General features: G+C 40.8%; 2 protein-coding genes across 2 annotated transcripts in view; one reads left to right on the top strand and one right to left on the bottom strand.

Moving 5' to 3' along the window:
* Window positions 1–17593, bottom strand: part of LOC121517796 (tubulin alpha chain-like) — a 1079624-nt gene that overhangs the window by 409070 nt on the left and 652961 nt on the right. The gene's annotated exons all lie outside the window — the stretch shown is intronic.
* The window catches only part of LOC121517790 (nucleolar protein 4-like), a 246354-nt gene continuing 238586 nt past the window's right edge, over window positions 9826–17593 (top strand). Inside the window, exon 1 of the mRNA XM_041799822.1 lies at window positions 9826–11288. Coding sequence (XP_041655756.1) covers window positions 10881–11288 — 408 coding nt within the window. The 5' untranslated portion in view covers window positions 9826–10880. The remainder of the gene's footprint in view (window positions 11289–17593) is intronic.

Here is a 17593-nt window from a genome sequence, read left to right on the forward strand (position 1 = left end):
GAAGAGATTAGCGTGGATGCTGCTAAAGCACCAGTTTTATTACAGGGTGGCACAGGAGTAAGCATTGTTGCAACCAGAGACGCTTACATAGCTCTGTAAGCTACGTAGCTAATGTAGCTATCATTGTTAAAGCTAAGCTCACACAGCAGCTATGTCGGCTATGTATGTGGATACACATTACCTGCATAGCTATGCTAGCTTTTACTGCAATTGGTAAAGCTAACTGAATGAAACTGGCTTATGTAGTAACCTTAGTTACGTAGCTAGAACGGAGCTAAAGCGAGCCACTGTTCATGTATCTACACCTAGACAGGTCTACATGTAATTTAAACTGTGATCAGACCTCTGACCTTTTTTTTCTGTCTTCTTTATGAAATGTTTCTTAGTCTGTAATGTTTGTAATGTGGTATTTCATGAATGTAACTTCCAGACTTTGTTGTGAATAAAGCTGAATTTTAAAATCTAACTGAAAATAAATTGTACTGGCAAACTACGGTACTTTCTTTCTGAGATGAATGGTCTGTGAGAACGTCTGTCAGAAATGTAGGGTCCGGAGCCTTATCTGCAAGGCACAGATCTGGGGAAGGCTACAGGAAGCTGCTCTGAAGGTTCCCAAGAGCACAGTGGCCACTGTAATTCTCAAATGGAAGAAGTTTGGTACAACCAGGACTCTTCCAAGAGCTGGTCGCCTGGCCAAACTGAGCAATATGGGGAGAGAGCAGACCAAAAACCTGGAGGTCACTGAGCTCCAGAGATCCTGTGGAGATTGGATAATGTTCCAGAAGGACAGCCATCACAGCATCACATCACAGCCCTCCACAGATCAGAGCTTTATGACAGAGGCCTCAGTCCTCAGTGCAAAACACATGGAGTTTTAGAGTTTTTTGCAAACTCGCAGTAGTACTCGCTACTGTTTTAGAGCAATCAGAAGACACTGAGTAGGTTTTCTATCAGGATATATAATCACTCAGACACCATGCACTGCTCTCACTGTCATGGGGCAGGTGCATGTGTGGAGCTTGTGGGGAAGTTGGTCAGAGAAGCACAAGAGTTGACCATCTTTTTTTAACTTCAGGGTTTCATTCTAAATATTCAAAGCTCCCGACGGCGCCCCCTTCAGTGTGACTCCCCAGGGGACCGCCTATACCCAGAACTGGCTCTGGAGCCGCGCCCTGTGTGCATTTCTGTACATTTCTGTGTTCTTCGTTCTGTGATCACTGATCTGCATGTGTGTGCTTGGTGTGTTGTTTTTGTACATCAGTGTGTTTGTGTATGTGTGTGTGTCCCAGCCAGGAGTCAGCAGCAGACCTCGTCCTCGACGCCCACTCATACTCCCTCCAGCTGACTGGCACCATGGCAACCGTGAGATCCAGCCAGCCGAGCAGGCGAGGCAGCCAGGGTCCTGTGTCCATATCTGTGTTAAAGCCGGTCTGACTGATTTGCCTCCTCAGTTCTTCTTTGTACATTCTGTGTGTATGGGCAGCATTAACATACATGAGCATAAGCCCACGTTACATGTGTTAGCTCATGCATACACACATAAATGTGTTTATGGGCCTGAGAAGGAGCACATATGCAGTTGTGTGCATTCTGAATGTTCATTTAAGCATGCATGGTGCTGTGTTTGTGTTTAGTTTGTCTGCTGCTCCATCATAGAGAGGATCTTCTTTTTCATAAAACGCTTCAGGGGGATGTTCTCTTCACCCTAACCTCCGATCTGCTCTTCAGGAGCAGAGGGTAACACAGCTGTGTGTGACTCAACCAAAGGTCAATTACATGAGTACCAGGGATCAGAGGATTCTATGGGCTTGGTGGCACCATGTAGGAGAATTAAAGCGAGGCAGGAGAGAAAAAAGAAGAGGATAATTATTGTTATTTTGCAGTCAAAGCTCCAGCATGTAGACTTGGTTTTCTGGATTAGCCGGTCTCACCATTTAGTGCTTTCAACAGCAGGAACTATGGCTTAGCAGGTAATTAAAATTTAGTAGTAGTATGAATTATTTAGTTTATTTGCAAAAACATGAAATTTCACCCAGGTTCCTCCCATTTCTCTGGATCTTTGTCGAGATGTTGCTACACCTTGATTGGAGTCCACCTGTGCTAGATTAAACTGATTGGACATGATTTGGAAAGGCACACCACTCTCCATATAAGGCCTCGCAGTTGACCATGCATATCAGAGCAAAAACCAAGTCATGAGGTCAAATGAACTGCCTGCAGAGCTCAGAGACAGGACTGTTGACAGGCACATGTCTGGGGAAGGCTACAAACAAAGTTCTGCTTCACTGAAGGTTCCCAAGACCACAGTGTCCTCCAGAATTCCCAAAGAGAGAAGACTGGCACAACCAGGACTCTTCCAAGAGCTGGTCTCCCAACCAAACAGAGCAAACAGGGGAGCAGGGCCTTAGTAAGAGAGGTGACCGAGAACCTGATAGTCACTTTGACTGAGTTCTAGAGATTCTGTGTGGAGATAGAACAAAGTTTTGGAGTTTTTTGCAAACTTAGAGTGGGCTTTATTATTTTTTATTATAAGATTCAGATAAATTGTTAGTACTCCTATGGGAAACCAGGAAAAAAGCATGCGATTTCCCCTAATGCCAAATAAGCTGAGAAGACAGGGCTGCCCACAGGGGGGAGCTTTCTGGGGCCCTGCCAAATAGGGGACCCATGAGGAGGTCAGCAAAATCATGATCCACTTTAAAGTTAATTTGTAATAAACATATTTGATATTTAACTAGAACAGTAACACCTAACAAAACAACAAAAATGAGTTTTATTTATGTAAGCAGTAGTACATTAAAGCTTTTTAGAAAATATAAATGCCCTTATCTTTAAACAGAATAACCATTTTTAGTAATGTTAACAATGTTGATGACTTGGGTAGTAATGTCAGACTTTATAGCTAAGGGCCAATCCCATTTCTACTTTTAAACCCTTCTGCGTAGCCCCTCCCCTTTGTCTACCCCTTCCCCTTGACCCTCAAAACAGAGGGGTAAAGGGTAAGGATGAAAACATTCCCTTAAGAAACGAAGCGCCGCTTGATTGCTGTTCATCATCACACATTGTCAATAAACCGCATGTCATCAGTGGTGACAATAAAGCTTCAATCATCCCATTCATATATTTATACAGCTGATAGCCCTTGTTTACATTTGTACATACAGAAAATACAATAAACTCCCATCCCCAGTATCTAAAGATTGAATATACAAGAATACACAACTGTTGTTTTTTCTATAATGACGAAAATATTTACATTTACGCACCTTTTTCGTAGTCCATTGTGCCATATTGCAAGCGAACACAGTACATGGGAGGTAATTCATCATACCCCTTGGTTTCAAGTGTGGTCCTGAAAAACCACAGTTTCAAATGCTATGTGGCCCTTTGCCCTTAGCCTAGCCCTCAATTCAAAAGAGAATTAGGTTACCCTTTCACCTGACATGAAGGCGCAAAACCAAGGGGTAGGGCTAAGATATTGGCTAAGGGGTAGAAATGGGATTGACCCATCATGATGTGCAGGAACGTAAAGATGAAATGGGTTTCTCTGGCAGAACCTCACCAACTTCCAAGGTGCATGGAGGATAAAGAAAGTCTTGAAAAGAACAGAAATCTCTGGCAGCACTTGTAGTTTAGAGAACAACTTTATTAGAACGAACGTAAATATACCAGAAACTGAAGTACAGGGAGCTGAGATGAGTTACAGTTAAAAATAATTAAACAACAATGTTAAAAGGGGTTACAGAGTGGGCAAAAATGAGTTAAAGGTGGCAAAAAGAGTCAAAAAGTATTTAAAAAAATGATTCAAAGCATCAATAATGTTACAAAATGTTCAGATAAAGTAATGAAAATGGGTTAAAAAGTGGCAAAATGGGTTGCTGCAATGCAAATACGAGGCAGAATAGGTTCAAGAAATATGAAAATGGGTTAAAAGTAGCAATAATGTGCAAAAATGTTCAGATAAAGGAATTAAAACAGGGTTAAAGAATTGCAATATGGGTGAAAAGTGGCAAAAATGAGTTAAAAGTGGATTAAGTGACATGAATGATGAAAATGATGGGGAAAAGTTTTGGCACCAATTTATTCAACACAGTTGCACTGATATTAATAAATCACAACAGGGGAGGGCCCATTCACTGTTGTTGTCAGGGGCCCGGACAGTTCTGTGTGTTAGAATCTGAATTTAATGAAGAACCAGACAAAGGCTGTGTTATGAAGACTATCATGGCTGCATCAGATGTAGTGTCACCAGTTGCATTAAACCATGACATTAAAATAAATTCTGATTATTATTATTATTTTGTTAACTCTCAAAATGTTAATTAAATAAAAAACCTTCCTTGTGAAGAGAAAGTTCTTGAGTAATGCACTCTGTGGAGGTTTTAAACCCTCCATCCTGGTTTGGGACAATTTCTGGCCTTGTATGGGGCCTCAGCAAACTGACAGTTTGGAGATTTCAACATTAAAGGGTGTGTGACAAAGACAAAGAGGAAGAAAAAGGAGAACAGGATAGTTTCACAGAGAAGGAAATCTAAGAGGCCCAACACAGGACAGCCTAGGACGGGACCGAAAAAACCTCAGGGATTAATTTATTTACACATGCTAAGGTATAGCAGTCTTTTACCCTTTAATGTGGCTTTGTTTTGCAGGGTCAGTTTGTTATATAAATGATTTAGTTCTGTCAGATTTAACATTGCATGGGTTCAGTTTCACTTTAAACAGCAGTTGTCATCAGGAGGGAAACTTTGGCCTTCTGGACAACCACACAGAGAGAAAAGAGGGGGAGCTGGAGGAGCAACTAGAGTGTTTTGAAACACATTTTCACTTCCCATGGTGGAAGGTTATTTTCATCCTCCTGGTCGAGTTTCTGTTTTGTATCTCTTCTCTGTGTAATTCCTACGGGGAAAGCCGGGGGCCTTCAGATGAAACACAGAGACACAAACATAACGGCTCAGTTTGGACTCAGAGCAGCTTGAGTTTGCTTTTAAAGACATGCCGTCATTCACACTTTTTTAATGCAATTATTGACCTTGAAAGACCAGCAGTGTCTTCTTCTTTTAAACAGATATCTGCTGCTGCACAGCAGCTGATTGAGCAACAATGAGGATCAGTCTGAAGCTGAGCGCTCACTGGGATATTTACTCTGATAAGAGGAGACAAACGGAACTGAGTGTTTCAGGTGGCTGTCACTGTGTGGTTTACAGCTCTGATACAGGCTGGTCTTAGACATTCTGTGCAGAGAGGTTTGCTTTAATGGATAATTCTTAGGTGGCCAAAATATCAGGTAGCATACTGTTAATGTTAGGAGTTAAGCGTTTTCATCACACCTATGGTAGAGTTTATGTGTTTAGTTCATAGATGCATGTCTGTTGTGTTGTTGTTGAATTTGATGTTTGAACTTTTTTAAACCATGTGAAGTTTGCATTTTTTCTTGTCCACCAATCAACCTAATAAGCCAGAGAGAACCCATGCATGCACAGGGAGAACATGCAAACTCTGCACAGAAAGGACCTGACTGGGAAGTGAACCAGCTGAGAGGCAACAGTGCTAACCTCTGCACAACTGTGCAGCACATGTGTATTTTCAACAGCCTTTTCAATCACTGAGAGTTTGCATGTAGGCATGATGGTCAAAATGTGACATGAGCAACCTGACAGAGCTTGAGCAGTTCTGCAAAGAAGGATGGAGTAAAATTGCAGCATTCAGATGTGCAGTTTCCGATTCTGTCCACTGCCCTCCTCTGACAATAAAGACATAAAATGGCCAAAAATAAATTTTTAAAAACAGTTGTGACACCATAGATCCTCTATAACTATTCTGCCTGAGGGGAAATGCTACATAATATTGCTTTAAGTGTGTAAAAAGGATAAAAATGGCACCATGAAAGAGGCTACACATGATATGAACTGTTCATTCATGAGAGAATAAACTTCTTACATACCAGTCTGAATCAAAGCACTCCGTCCAGAGGAACACAATGTGAGCTGTCAGACATGGCGGTGTTCCTCTCCGCTGCAGGATGCTGTGTCGGACGAGTGTTTTCAGCTGCCGGCAGCAGTGCCAGCTTCCTTATTTTGATGTGTGTGTACTGTAGCTGTTTTCTGCAGCCTGTTTGTATCTCGGCTTGCTCCACTGATTTCGAGGTTACATGCAAGTGTTGGAGGGAGACGGTTAGATTCAGTTGGGACTCAAACTCCTACTTACAGAGCAATACTTGGTTTCTTCTCCTCAGTGAAAGTTGCTGAAATGCACACACAAAATGATAAAAATCAAAGAGTACAGGAAACAACACAGGAGATAAGAAACCAGAACACTAAAGCAAAAAAACTAGACTTACTTCTGTTAAAGTCAACAGCTGTGCAGTTTTTTTCTCTCAGTACATTCTGATGACCTTTCTTTTTTTTTTCTTTCAGTTTATTCAAAGTTGAGCTTTTTATCACTCTCAGTGGCTTGAAGATATACACTCACAGCACTTTCAGGGACTTTGAGATTACAATTTGCCTTTAAAATGTCTACATCTGTTATCTTGGGTGCAGCAAAGACTTGGTTTTGATTATCTTTGGGGGAGTTTGAGCACCAAAGTATTTTGCACGGCAGGTTTGTTTGTAGGGCAACAACAGGACTGTTAAATAAAGAATACAAAAGCAATCGAATGGCAAGAGATGCTGCCTCTGTCAGGATGGAAATACAGGCCTAAAAAAATTAAAGTTCAGGCTAAGATCAGGTTAAGGGTTATAGTAAGGATAAGCCATGTCATCCTGCAAACCTTGACTGCAAATCTGTAGAAGACAGTCTATGGTTCGTAAGTTCCGATGGGGTGAGGTAACTGTCTTCTTGGGTCGCCTTCTTCCTGGCCTGTCTCTGACATAAACAATCTGGGTCCCACACTTGGTTTTATGATGGTTTCAGTGAACCAGGAGGTTTTTTTAAAATAGCATCTACAGAGGACCACATGGGGTTTTCTATGGGTGGAACATGCACCTCAACCTTAGGCAGGCCAAGCCCAGAGAATGGGCCCTCCCCTGGTGTCATTTAGGCGTTGTTGTCCAGACACACAGGGGAGTAGCTAGGGATTTTGGGTGCCCAGAAAGAATATTATACAGGGCTCCCCTTAACCTGCTAGCCAAGCAACAAATGTTGCATAAGTTTTACAAATATCTCTACATTTTAATATAATTTTAAACCGTAATTTCCCCATTAATGAGCAATACTGTTACTATGGTTAAACTAAATTTACTTCCATTATTAAACAGCACTGGACCACACCATTTTGACATTAATAAGGGAGGAGCAGAGCCCCGCCCCAGTATTTTATTTTACTCTATTTCATACAATTTCAGTCCATTGACCGATTCATTCAGTCGCTTTGATTCAATACTGACACTAACAAAAAATAAATAAAAACACACTTTTCATTGCAGGATTCTCAAGGACCCCTCCCAACTGTGAGCCCCAAATCAGTACCCTTTTTCCCCCCTGTGCTATGCCCATGCACACAGAGATGAAAACAATCTAATTCTGTTTCGTTTCGAAAAGTTTTCCGTAAACAAAGCATCGTATCAAGAAATGTCCATGAAAGCACGAAGCCATAGTTTATATGCCAGGCATGTAAGTGGAGCTTTAATGCTGCCATGGAAATACTAGAAACAAAAAGAGGATTATGGAGCAAGCGCACCCAAAACTTTTCTCTCACCCAAAACTTTCTCCTGGCTGGCCTACTGGTTGCACTGCATGGTGGATCTAAGAACATGCGGCGTACGCTCTTCTCTATGACGTCTTGTTGCTCATGGTGGTATAGAGGAAAGGCAGAGCTGTAAAAGACTCAGTAGCTTCTACAGCACAAACACAATCATGAAATCTGTCAATATTGTTGAACGCTGGGCCCGGGCATGTGAGTTAAGTGAGCTATGATGTAATCATTTCAGGAAAGACGAAACAGGCAGATTTGTTATCTCTGGGTCTTGGTTTCAAAAGGGAGTGTTTTCAGGCTCCCAAAAGGCCGGTTCCATGTGGATGAAATGCCGTTAACAATAAAAAAATTTTGCGGATACTCCTAAACTTGCCTCAGTGTGGACGGCTCTTATGATGGTATAGATGTATGTGTGCTGCATCAGCAACATTGGTGTTAGCGTTCTGGCTAACAGCTACCTCATATAAGAGTGTCAGGCTATTATTAGGTTTAGATGTTAAGATTGTTTATTTGTGCTACTTTTTGCCAAATAATGCTTTTTAAAAGTCCAATTTCACCTATTTTTCTGCCTGTTTTTTGCCACACATAAAAAAATGTATCTTTTCAGGTACTAATAAAGAACCTTGAACCTTGATTTTTGCCAATTTGTGCCTACTTTTTGTCCTCTTTTGACCCATTTTGTCCCTTTAAAACCTTTTTTTTTTTTGCCAATTTTAACTCATTTTGATACTTCATAACCTAATTTCACATCTTCTGCCAATTTCTGCCACTTTAAAGCCATTTTGCTGATATTTAATCTCCTGTCACCACGATAGCCTCCTCTTGTTGCCACTTTAAACCTATTTGGGCCACCTGTGACACCTTCTCACCACTTTTTAAGCCAACTTTTGACACTTTATCATCTTATTCACCTCCATTTCTTCCCAAGTAATGGCAGTTTACAGCTAGTGTGCCACTATTGAGCCCAATTTCACCATTATTTCGGCCCATTTTTGCCACTTTAAACTCATTTGAGCCACCTATGACCCCTTCTTTACCACTTTTTATGCCACTTTTGGCACATTTTTGCCACTGTTATGAACCAGTTTTACTATTTTTTTGCCCTTTCTTGCCTTTTGTTCACAATTATTTCATATTTTTCCCTCTGTTTTGTCTTCTTTATTTCTTGCAGCCCAACATTTGTGCACATCATGGCCTAGAAATAAAGTCCTACTTTACTTATCAAATTGTTCAATCTAATGTGCCCACCCACATCATTACCATTACCAAAGCAAGGTAATTCTGTGTTATGAAAAAGAGGTTTACATTTTGAGGAAAATGTAAATCTCTCTGAAATTTTGACAAAAATAAATGAAATGAGAGATATAGTTGTCAATGATTTACTTTACAATGGACCATGATTTTGCCTACCTCCTTGGGGCCCCAGAAAGCTCTCCCCCTCATCCCCCTTATGGGCGGCCGTGAACACAATTTCTGTCAGTCATGATTCTTTGATTGCATGATCATGTCAAATAATCATGCAGCTTTACAAGACACAATAATGTGTGAAAAATTGCAAGGCTGCATGGTACTCCAAGTCTTATATCCTATGTGAGGACCAGGCAGCATGCATATGACTTATATGTTGTTTGAATAAGATTCTTCTTTGCAGATAGATTAATAAAAAGGAGAGAGAAAACAGTCTCTTTTGATAGAAGCACCCAATTTTTTCCTTCAGTTTTTATGCTAGACAAACATGAAATCTTTTTTGTGGTATCATATGTCACTTTAAATGAAGTAGCTTCTTATTATTTTTGCTGAATCAAATGTAGGTCACCTTATTATGCTTTAAACAATTATGAATGAGGTCCAACACTGAGACAGCATGCATTTTCTTGAAACTGTTAGAAGTAATAGTTGATGACATTTTCAGATTACTCATAAGGAAAACTTTTTTTTCAATAATTTCTGTAAAATTAAAAAACATTTTTGCCTATTTAAGCGGTGCACTCTCACTTTCCCTGCCTTCAGCTTGAGTAACTCCCTCTGTGACATCTCCTGGGCCGTCTGTCTGCAGCATGCTGCGCGTTTTGGTCATTTTTGGACACTTCCTGCTTTTTCAGCTCGAGCTGCATGTCGCGTGCGTGTCCCGTTGACTCAGCCCGGTTGAACAGGCTGCTCTGGTGCTCTGTCACACTGGCGTATTTGTATATTTTAGGACTACGGCTACCAGTGTGGGCTATTATCAGCAGCGCTTCACCTATGATGGTTTGTTTGAGAAGGGAGGAAATGAGGCGTAGCGTTAATGTGCTTTGAGGGTGCCGGAGGAGGAAGCACAGCGGATTCAAACAGGTGTCCCATCAGCACGAGCCTGGAGGAGGAAGAAGGAGAGAGGACGAGAGCAACGAGCTGGGTTTTTAGGATAACTGTCAAAAAATAGTACCGTAAAAAAGGAGCTAAAAGCACACATTTTGGGACGTTTCTTTCCCGGCTCGACAGTGATGGAGACCCCGCGACAGAACCCCCTCCACTGAACCGCTTTTTAAGAGGGGAATAAGCAGATATAGATAGTCGTGCATCTCCTTTCTTTCTCTCGCTCCGTCCGTGTCTCAAAGGAGGAAGAGGAGGTGGTAGAAAAGGGGAGGCGGTAACCGACATCCCCCACGGGACAGGCCGAGAGAGCCACGCTTCTACAGGTGTGTCTGAAGAGGGCACGGCGCTCTAATCTGCACTACCCGTCCGACACAGCTGGGGTCTGCCTCCAGCTCTCATTGTTCCAGTTTCTCCTGACAAGAGGCTCATTTTGGAGTTACATTTTGCCATCATACAAAGCGTATTTTCTTTTTTTTTTCTTCTGCTCTTTATTAGCGCAGTTATCGGCGAGGAGGAAGGGGGAGGCGGAGGGATCTAAACGGCTAATTTTGAGACGTTAATTCAAAAAACGGACGAGACTTTTTAGCTAGGTTCGGTTATTTTTTCGAAAAAGGAGACATGTTTACGAATATAAGTGGTCAATTTAGGGCTTAGGGCCGAATTTGTTTATTTTTCACCAAATTTAAAGGGTTTTTACTGGTTTTTACATCTTTTGTGGAAAGGCAGAAAGCGACCGTTGCTCTTTCGAACCCAGTTCTGACCCAACAAAGTGGGACTATTTTCTGTTTAACGGACACTAGAGTAGGACTATCTCCTATTTAAAACCACTCGTTTCATAATGACAACTAGAAAAGGCACGGACGTGGTGACTACCTCCACCAACATCCACCTGCAGCAGCACCAGACCCAGCCGAGGAGTCCCAGCAGCGGGGTTCCAGCGTCAGAGGCAGCCGGCGGAGGGGGGGACATGTTCGGTGAATTTCAGGACTGGTGCTTGCGGACGTACGGTGACTCTGGGAAGACCAAGACGGTGACCCGGCGTAAATACAACAAAATACTACAGACTCTGCTCCAGGGGGACGAGGAGAACAGTAACGGGGTTTTCCTACACGAGAAAGGAAGCAACCATATAAACGCCAAATTTAAATTCTGGGTCAAGTCAAAGGGCTTCACGGTGGGGACTCTGCAGGACGCCAAGAACGGCTCACCGGACAGACCCGTGCTGTATGTCCCCATCAAGGCGACGGTTAGTGCATCTTCCTCTTTCACTTTGAGCTCTGTGTGCCTGTGTCCTGTTGTCATGAAGCCTGCGTGTCCACTAGGGCTGGGCATTGTGGGCCAATATTACCTTGATATTTGATAAAGTGATTCTCATACGGGCCTATTTATTTCAATTTTTCCTAAACTTAACACAAAATTTAAGTAAATTTATGTTTGGTAGATTATTTCTTTATTGTAACAATGCTTCCTGGCTGTCAATCTCATACCTTTGGAAAGCGCACATGAAAAATTTGCCAGATCTTCTCTGCCGGTGCCAAACAGCTTTTTCTGCCTTGTTTTGCTAGGGAGGGAGATGCTGGCACGCACCATCACACTGCCTCCACCAAAAGATGTTACTCTATCGATGCAGCATAAGCATAGTCTTCTCCACACTTTGACCCTCTGATCACACTGCCATATGCAGAAACTGTCCTCACTGCTAAACATAACAGGTGCCAATCATGCACCTGGTTGGCAGCACCTGACCGTCCCAGAAGCTCAAAACCAGAGTCAATAGAAACAGCAGAATAAGGAGATGATCTGCCAAACACACATTTCTGTACTTTTTGAGCTTATTTGATGAAAACAAATGGATGTCACAATAACAGAATCATGAACTTTGATAAGATTCTATTGAATCCTGTTTGATATCACAGCATATCCTTATCTATAAGACTATACTCAGTCATCTTCCCTCATACTTGTGTGATTTTATTCATTTGAAAAGTGCCTGGAACTGCAGTCTTCACTGTGGCTCAGTCACAAGATTTACTTTTGCTACTTGTTCCTTAAGAAACAGTTGGGTAAAAGGAGTTTCAGGTCACTGCTGCTGAAACATTGAATCTTTTTAAAGGTACATTGAAGGCATTGGAGGAAGAGACATCATGTTTTAGATGTTTTGATTGATGGCTTTCTGCTCTGTGACCAGTACCTGATTGATCTGTGATTGTAATAGTTTACAATGGTGGAACTAATTAACTGTAACTAAGTACATTTTCTCAAATTACTGTGATTGAGTTGCTTTTGGGGGGGTACTTGTACTTTTTGAGGACAGTTTTAAATCAGTTTTTTTTTCTTTCAATTAAAGTGTAAGTAAACCCCCGGCTCAGAGCTGACTCCGCCCACTTCAGAAATGTTAAAAATTTATAAAAAATGGGCAGTTTGGACCAGAGAGGGGGGAAAGGACGGGGTTTTCCAGATGAGGTGGGAGTGACAGTGACTTCCACTTGTCAGAAGGTGACACAGAGTCCCGCATAGGGCTGGGCAATTAATCGAAAATGAGAATGACTGCAATATAGCCTGTCACAGTTTTGAAATCGCAGAAGTTGCACTATTTCTTTGACCTGAAATTTGCGTCAAATAGCAGTTTTAAACTTTTTTTTTGCTGCAGAGTTGCTATGCATGACATATCATGCAGTCATTAAAGTGCCAAATTTTTTAACAGTAGTCTATAAAAAAATCCAACCTTCATTTTTGTGCTTTTTTTCTTATTACCTCCACCAAGGAGCTTATGTGATCGAGTGGGTTTGCTTGTTTGTTAGTTTTTTCTTTGTTAGTTTGTTAGCAACATAACTCAAAAAGTTGTGGACGGATTTTGATGAAATTTTCAGAAAATGTCAGAAATGGCATAAGGAAGGACTGATTAGATTTTGGGAGTGATCTGGATCACTGTCTGGATTCAGGAATTTTTTTAAAGGATTCTATACTATTGGGAGATAGGGCTAATACCACTTTACACCAGGAGATTGCGAACATGAGTAAGTTCAATCCCAGCAGTATTTTTTGGTGTGTTGCTATTCACAGTTTTGGAGTTTACAGAGTTTGAAAGATGCACGCCCGGTCAAGGAGACGAGTTGGAGCGTAACAGAGAAACACAGCGAATTGTAGCATGAATACTCACAATGCTGGGAGGAATAGAGGAATATTCACCCTCTGCTATGACTTCCAGTCATCCAGTGAGACCATGGGTGAGACTGTCAGTGCATCTGTTGGCACCAGTAGGCAATGCCTCCACCATTACAGTCCACCCGAAGTGAAGCCTATGTTTTGCCTCACCATGTTTCCACCCCACCGGGGAGAGAGTAATTGGCGAATGCCGTGGTGGGGGGCACATGGGGATGGATCCAGGAATTTTTAAAGGATTCTTCACTATTGGGAGATAGGGCTAATGGCGGAGGTCTGTGCTCTCCGAGTGCTTTTCTAGTTAAATATGAAAATTACAAAAACCCTTCAATGCACCAATTATATCCAATTTGCAATACGAGTCCAAATCATCAAAATCAGATCATTTTAAAGACTCGTTTAAGAATAAAAGAGAGTTAAGGAATAGTTGCATATCAAATTGCAACATTGGAGGAAAAAATTGCAATTAGATTATTTTACAAACTCGTTCAACCCTAGTCCCACAGCACTGCTGCCTCAGAGTTATCTTTAGAGGTGGAGGATTTTTCCCCTGAAGCTGGCTGTATAGTGTGGTGGACCGTGGTGGTCCTGTGTACTACCTGTTTGGGCTGTTGGCTCCAGCACTGGCGTTGATAAAGCTGGAGCTCTCAGAGCCGAGGCAGGGCAGGAGCAGGAGAGGATGGGAGTGATCTCTGAATGGTAAAGTTGATTATAGGTGATAATATTCTATCTTAATATAAAGTTTGTGAAGTAGAAACATCACATAAGCCCCACCTTTCAGAAAAGATTTTTCAAGCAGATGTCTGCTTGAGCCAATTAAAAGCCATAAAATGCAGATTTTTACCGGTGGGGTCCAAATGTCAGAAATAACGCCAGCATTGATGTGTTTTATAATAGTTCAGTCAGATACTTAAGTGTACAGCTGAAAAAATGTTAGTGTTCATTACTTCATTAAGCAAGTTTTAACCATAGTAATTGTACTTTTACTTGGTTACGATAGTCTTCAGTAATAGTCTTTAGTATAGTACTCTTGACACAGTAGCATGTTGGGAGAGAATGATAGGCACGCCCAGTATTATCAGCATGATATCGGTATTGGCAGATATTAGCTAAAAGAGTGAGTTATCTTTATCTGCAAATATGAACATGTCTGCTGATATTTAGAACCGATTTTTTGGCTATAAAAATCTGCCTCTATCAGTTGTGAATATTGACCCAATGAACAAACATGTTGGCAGTTTTAAGCTGGACCAACAGACATAGCTACAACATACGTCAGCTGAAGTCTTTTTTTTATTCATCATCTTTCCTTAAACTTTAAAGTGTGTTTTAAGGACTGAAATTTGTTAATTTGTTTATCCTCCAACGTTAAATGGTGTGTTTAACCCAGGGGTTCTCAAACCTTTCGGGCTAGGGACCCCTTACAGGGCAGAAAATTTTCCAAGGACCCCCCACATAACCCTCACATATGATTAAGCGTATGTTAACTGCCATTTGTACTCCTAGATACTGTATTTTAAACTCTTCAACCTAAATACAAGCTCTTGTCCAATTGAGTGTGGCTTCCTACTTTTTGCAATCCTTTGAGCAGCCAAATAAGAAGCCCTCTGTGTATTTTTCTGAGGCTGTGGTCAGGTTCACCATTCATGTTTTCTGGCCGATGTATGCATTACCCTTTTGTCAGAAAAAATCTTTTGTTTTGTCCTTAAACTCTGCATGCTTTGTCAACAGAGGACGCCTAACTTGGCAGCCTTCATGGCTTCACATAAAGCACACAACACATTTTGATCTTCTGTCGCTGTTCTCAATAAAATCAAATTCAAGATAGCCGTCATCATATTTTCTCAGTTTTGCTAGTTTGGGCCTAGCCTCACTTGATGAAGTGGACACGCTTGAATAAAAATCCATTGTTGCTAGCTGGACCTGCACACCAAATGCATCCTGAGCAAAGTGACTGATGCATGACTAGTGATAGATTTATGTGACATCTCACAATCCTATTTGAGTTTTTATTGGCCCAAAGCTGACTTATGTGGGAGTCATTGGTTTAGTATGGTTGTTTTATGGCACTGCGGCCCCTATGTGTATTGATTTGATTTTGAATGACATGGCATTACTTTAATAATTTATTGAAAAATATTTCGCGGACCCAAAGCTGTGGCTCGCAGACCCCCTGGGGTCCCTCGACCCCAGTTTAAGAACTGCTGGTTTAAAAGAACTTAAGTTTTAGAGCTGAACTCTGATTAAATATCTGTATCAATACTGTATTGTAAATATCAGCATATCAGATATCGGCAGAAATCCAATATCATGCATCCCCAGATTCAACTTTACATCCCTAAACAGCTGTTGTATTTCAGATTTAATATGAAAGTGAGACTTTACCTGAACAACCTGGTTGGAGATCTGTTTTCTCTTGCTGTTATTGCCAATACAAAAAGATCATAAAAGTGGAAAAATGGTCTGAAAAAGCAGTTAAAAGAGGTTAAAAATGGCACAAATAAATAACTTTAACATCTGACCCAGTCATAGCCTGTTACACTTTAAAGCTCCAAAATGAAGTAACTGTTAGCCAGGATAGCACCGATACTACTGATGCAATACATTAATTTTGACATCATCAATCAGTTCCGACTGAGGAGGGCACATTCGCTGGGTTTGTCAGGGGCCCAGCCAATTCTGTAGGCGGGTCTGGCTGTAGGTATATTGAAAAAGACTTAATATTTGAAAGTATTAATAAAGGTTTAGCGCCCCCTTTTCATTAATGTATAGGTGATGTGTCTTTAAAAACATCTTGATAAACAAGATTACATACTGACATCACACGTCTCTTATTTAATGAGAGCTGAAGTAGGAATATCTGGCACAACTTCCCCAGTTTCCAAGGTTCAGGCAGGATAAAACAGTGTTGAGGGAAACAGAAAGCTCCTGCAGCGCTTGTAGTTTAGTCAAAAACTTTATTAGACTGATCCGTTTTGGCTCGTGGTCTTCATCACAGTTATCCAATGACCTCAATGAAAGCCACAAGCTGTCCCAACATCTCTAAGCATAGTGGTTTGCACTTTGATCAATCTTTTTACTGAGCTTTAGGCCTTAAATTCTTTAAATCATCATCAGCATAAACTGTACTGATATACAATAACATCTTCCTCCATGTATCGCTTGACATATATCTTAAAAATTACATCTATTGCCCAGCCCCAGTACCCTGTCTCTGTTAGGCTGCCCTTATTTGCCTAAGGAAAAAGGAGTGTGTGTGTGGCCTCAAGCTGTACTACATAACTTTGTCTGGCTCAGAGCCACAGAGCCACAGCAGACACCTGTTCTAACACAGAGCACAGCCTGTTCGTGGTTTTACACAAAGACACAGTCTTTATTTTACCTGCATGTCCCACTTTGCTGACAGAAAAATAGAAAGAGAACCATGTTAGATAATGATTTTACTAGCTACTCACATGCCTATTTTGATGCAGATGGAATCAATAGAAGGAAACACTAAATACAATTTAATAGGCAGAAACACGACAGGTGACTGAAATGATGCTTCTGTTTTGACAACTGAAATAAAAATGACAGTGTCAGATATTAGTTATCCAGCTTTATCTCACAGCAGTAAAAAGCAGTTGTATGAGGATCTTTATTCCAGCTTGGCTAAGCAGTACTAGGTATTTTTTGTAGGCTTTGCTATGCTAAGAAAATAGATTTTTTTTGTTCACTATTCTAAAAATATGCCACTAAAATAACTGCATGATATGTAATGCATAATGTCTCTGCTGCTGCTGCTGCTGCTGCAAAAAAGAAAAAAAAAAAAAAAAAAAAACTTAAAAAATTGGTATGGTATTTTGTCACAAATTTCAGGTTAAAGAAATAATGCATCTTCTGCGATTTGAAAATTGCAGCAGGCCATATTATGATTTAACCTCATTCATGATTAATTGCACAGTCCGTATTCAATCACTCACTAATTTAAAGCTGAGCCAAAATAATACATGAAATTTTTTTATATTAACTAAAAAGTTTTATTCAGATAAAATCATTAAGAGGGAAAAACAGATTTAAAAGGAATGAAGCAGAAACTCAACAAATGACTGAAATGATGCCTCTGTTACAACATCTGTGAAAAACATGACCCTGGCTGGTATTAGTCATCCAGCTCATTTATTTCCCAGTAAACAGAGCTGTATGAGGGTCTTTGTCTGAGTAGTAGTGGGTATTTTTTAAAGGTTTTGTTGTGCTATTTTTATTTTCTTTATGTTTTTTCAGAATTATTCCCACTGAGATCAAAAAAGTGTCTTTGTGAAGGGATCCTGACCGTTATAGCTACAAAACAAAGTTTCACACAAAGATCCAATCACAGATGTACACTGATGGACTCAAATGGAAAAACTA

Source organism: Cheilinus undulatus, linkage group 11 (assembly GCF_018320785.1).
Source record: "Cheilinus undulatus linkage group 11, ASM1832078v1, whole genome shotgun sequence".
In the NCBI taxonomy this organism is placed as follows: Eukaryota; Metazoa; Chordata; class Actinopteri; order Labriformes; family Labridae; genus Cheilinus; species Cheilinus undulatus.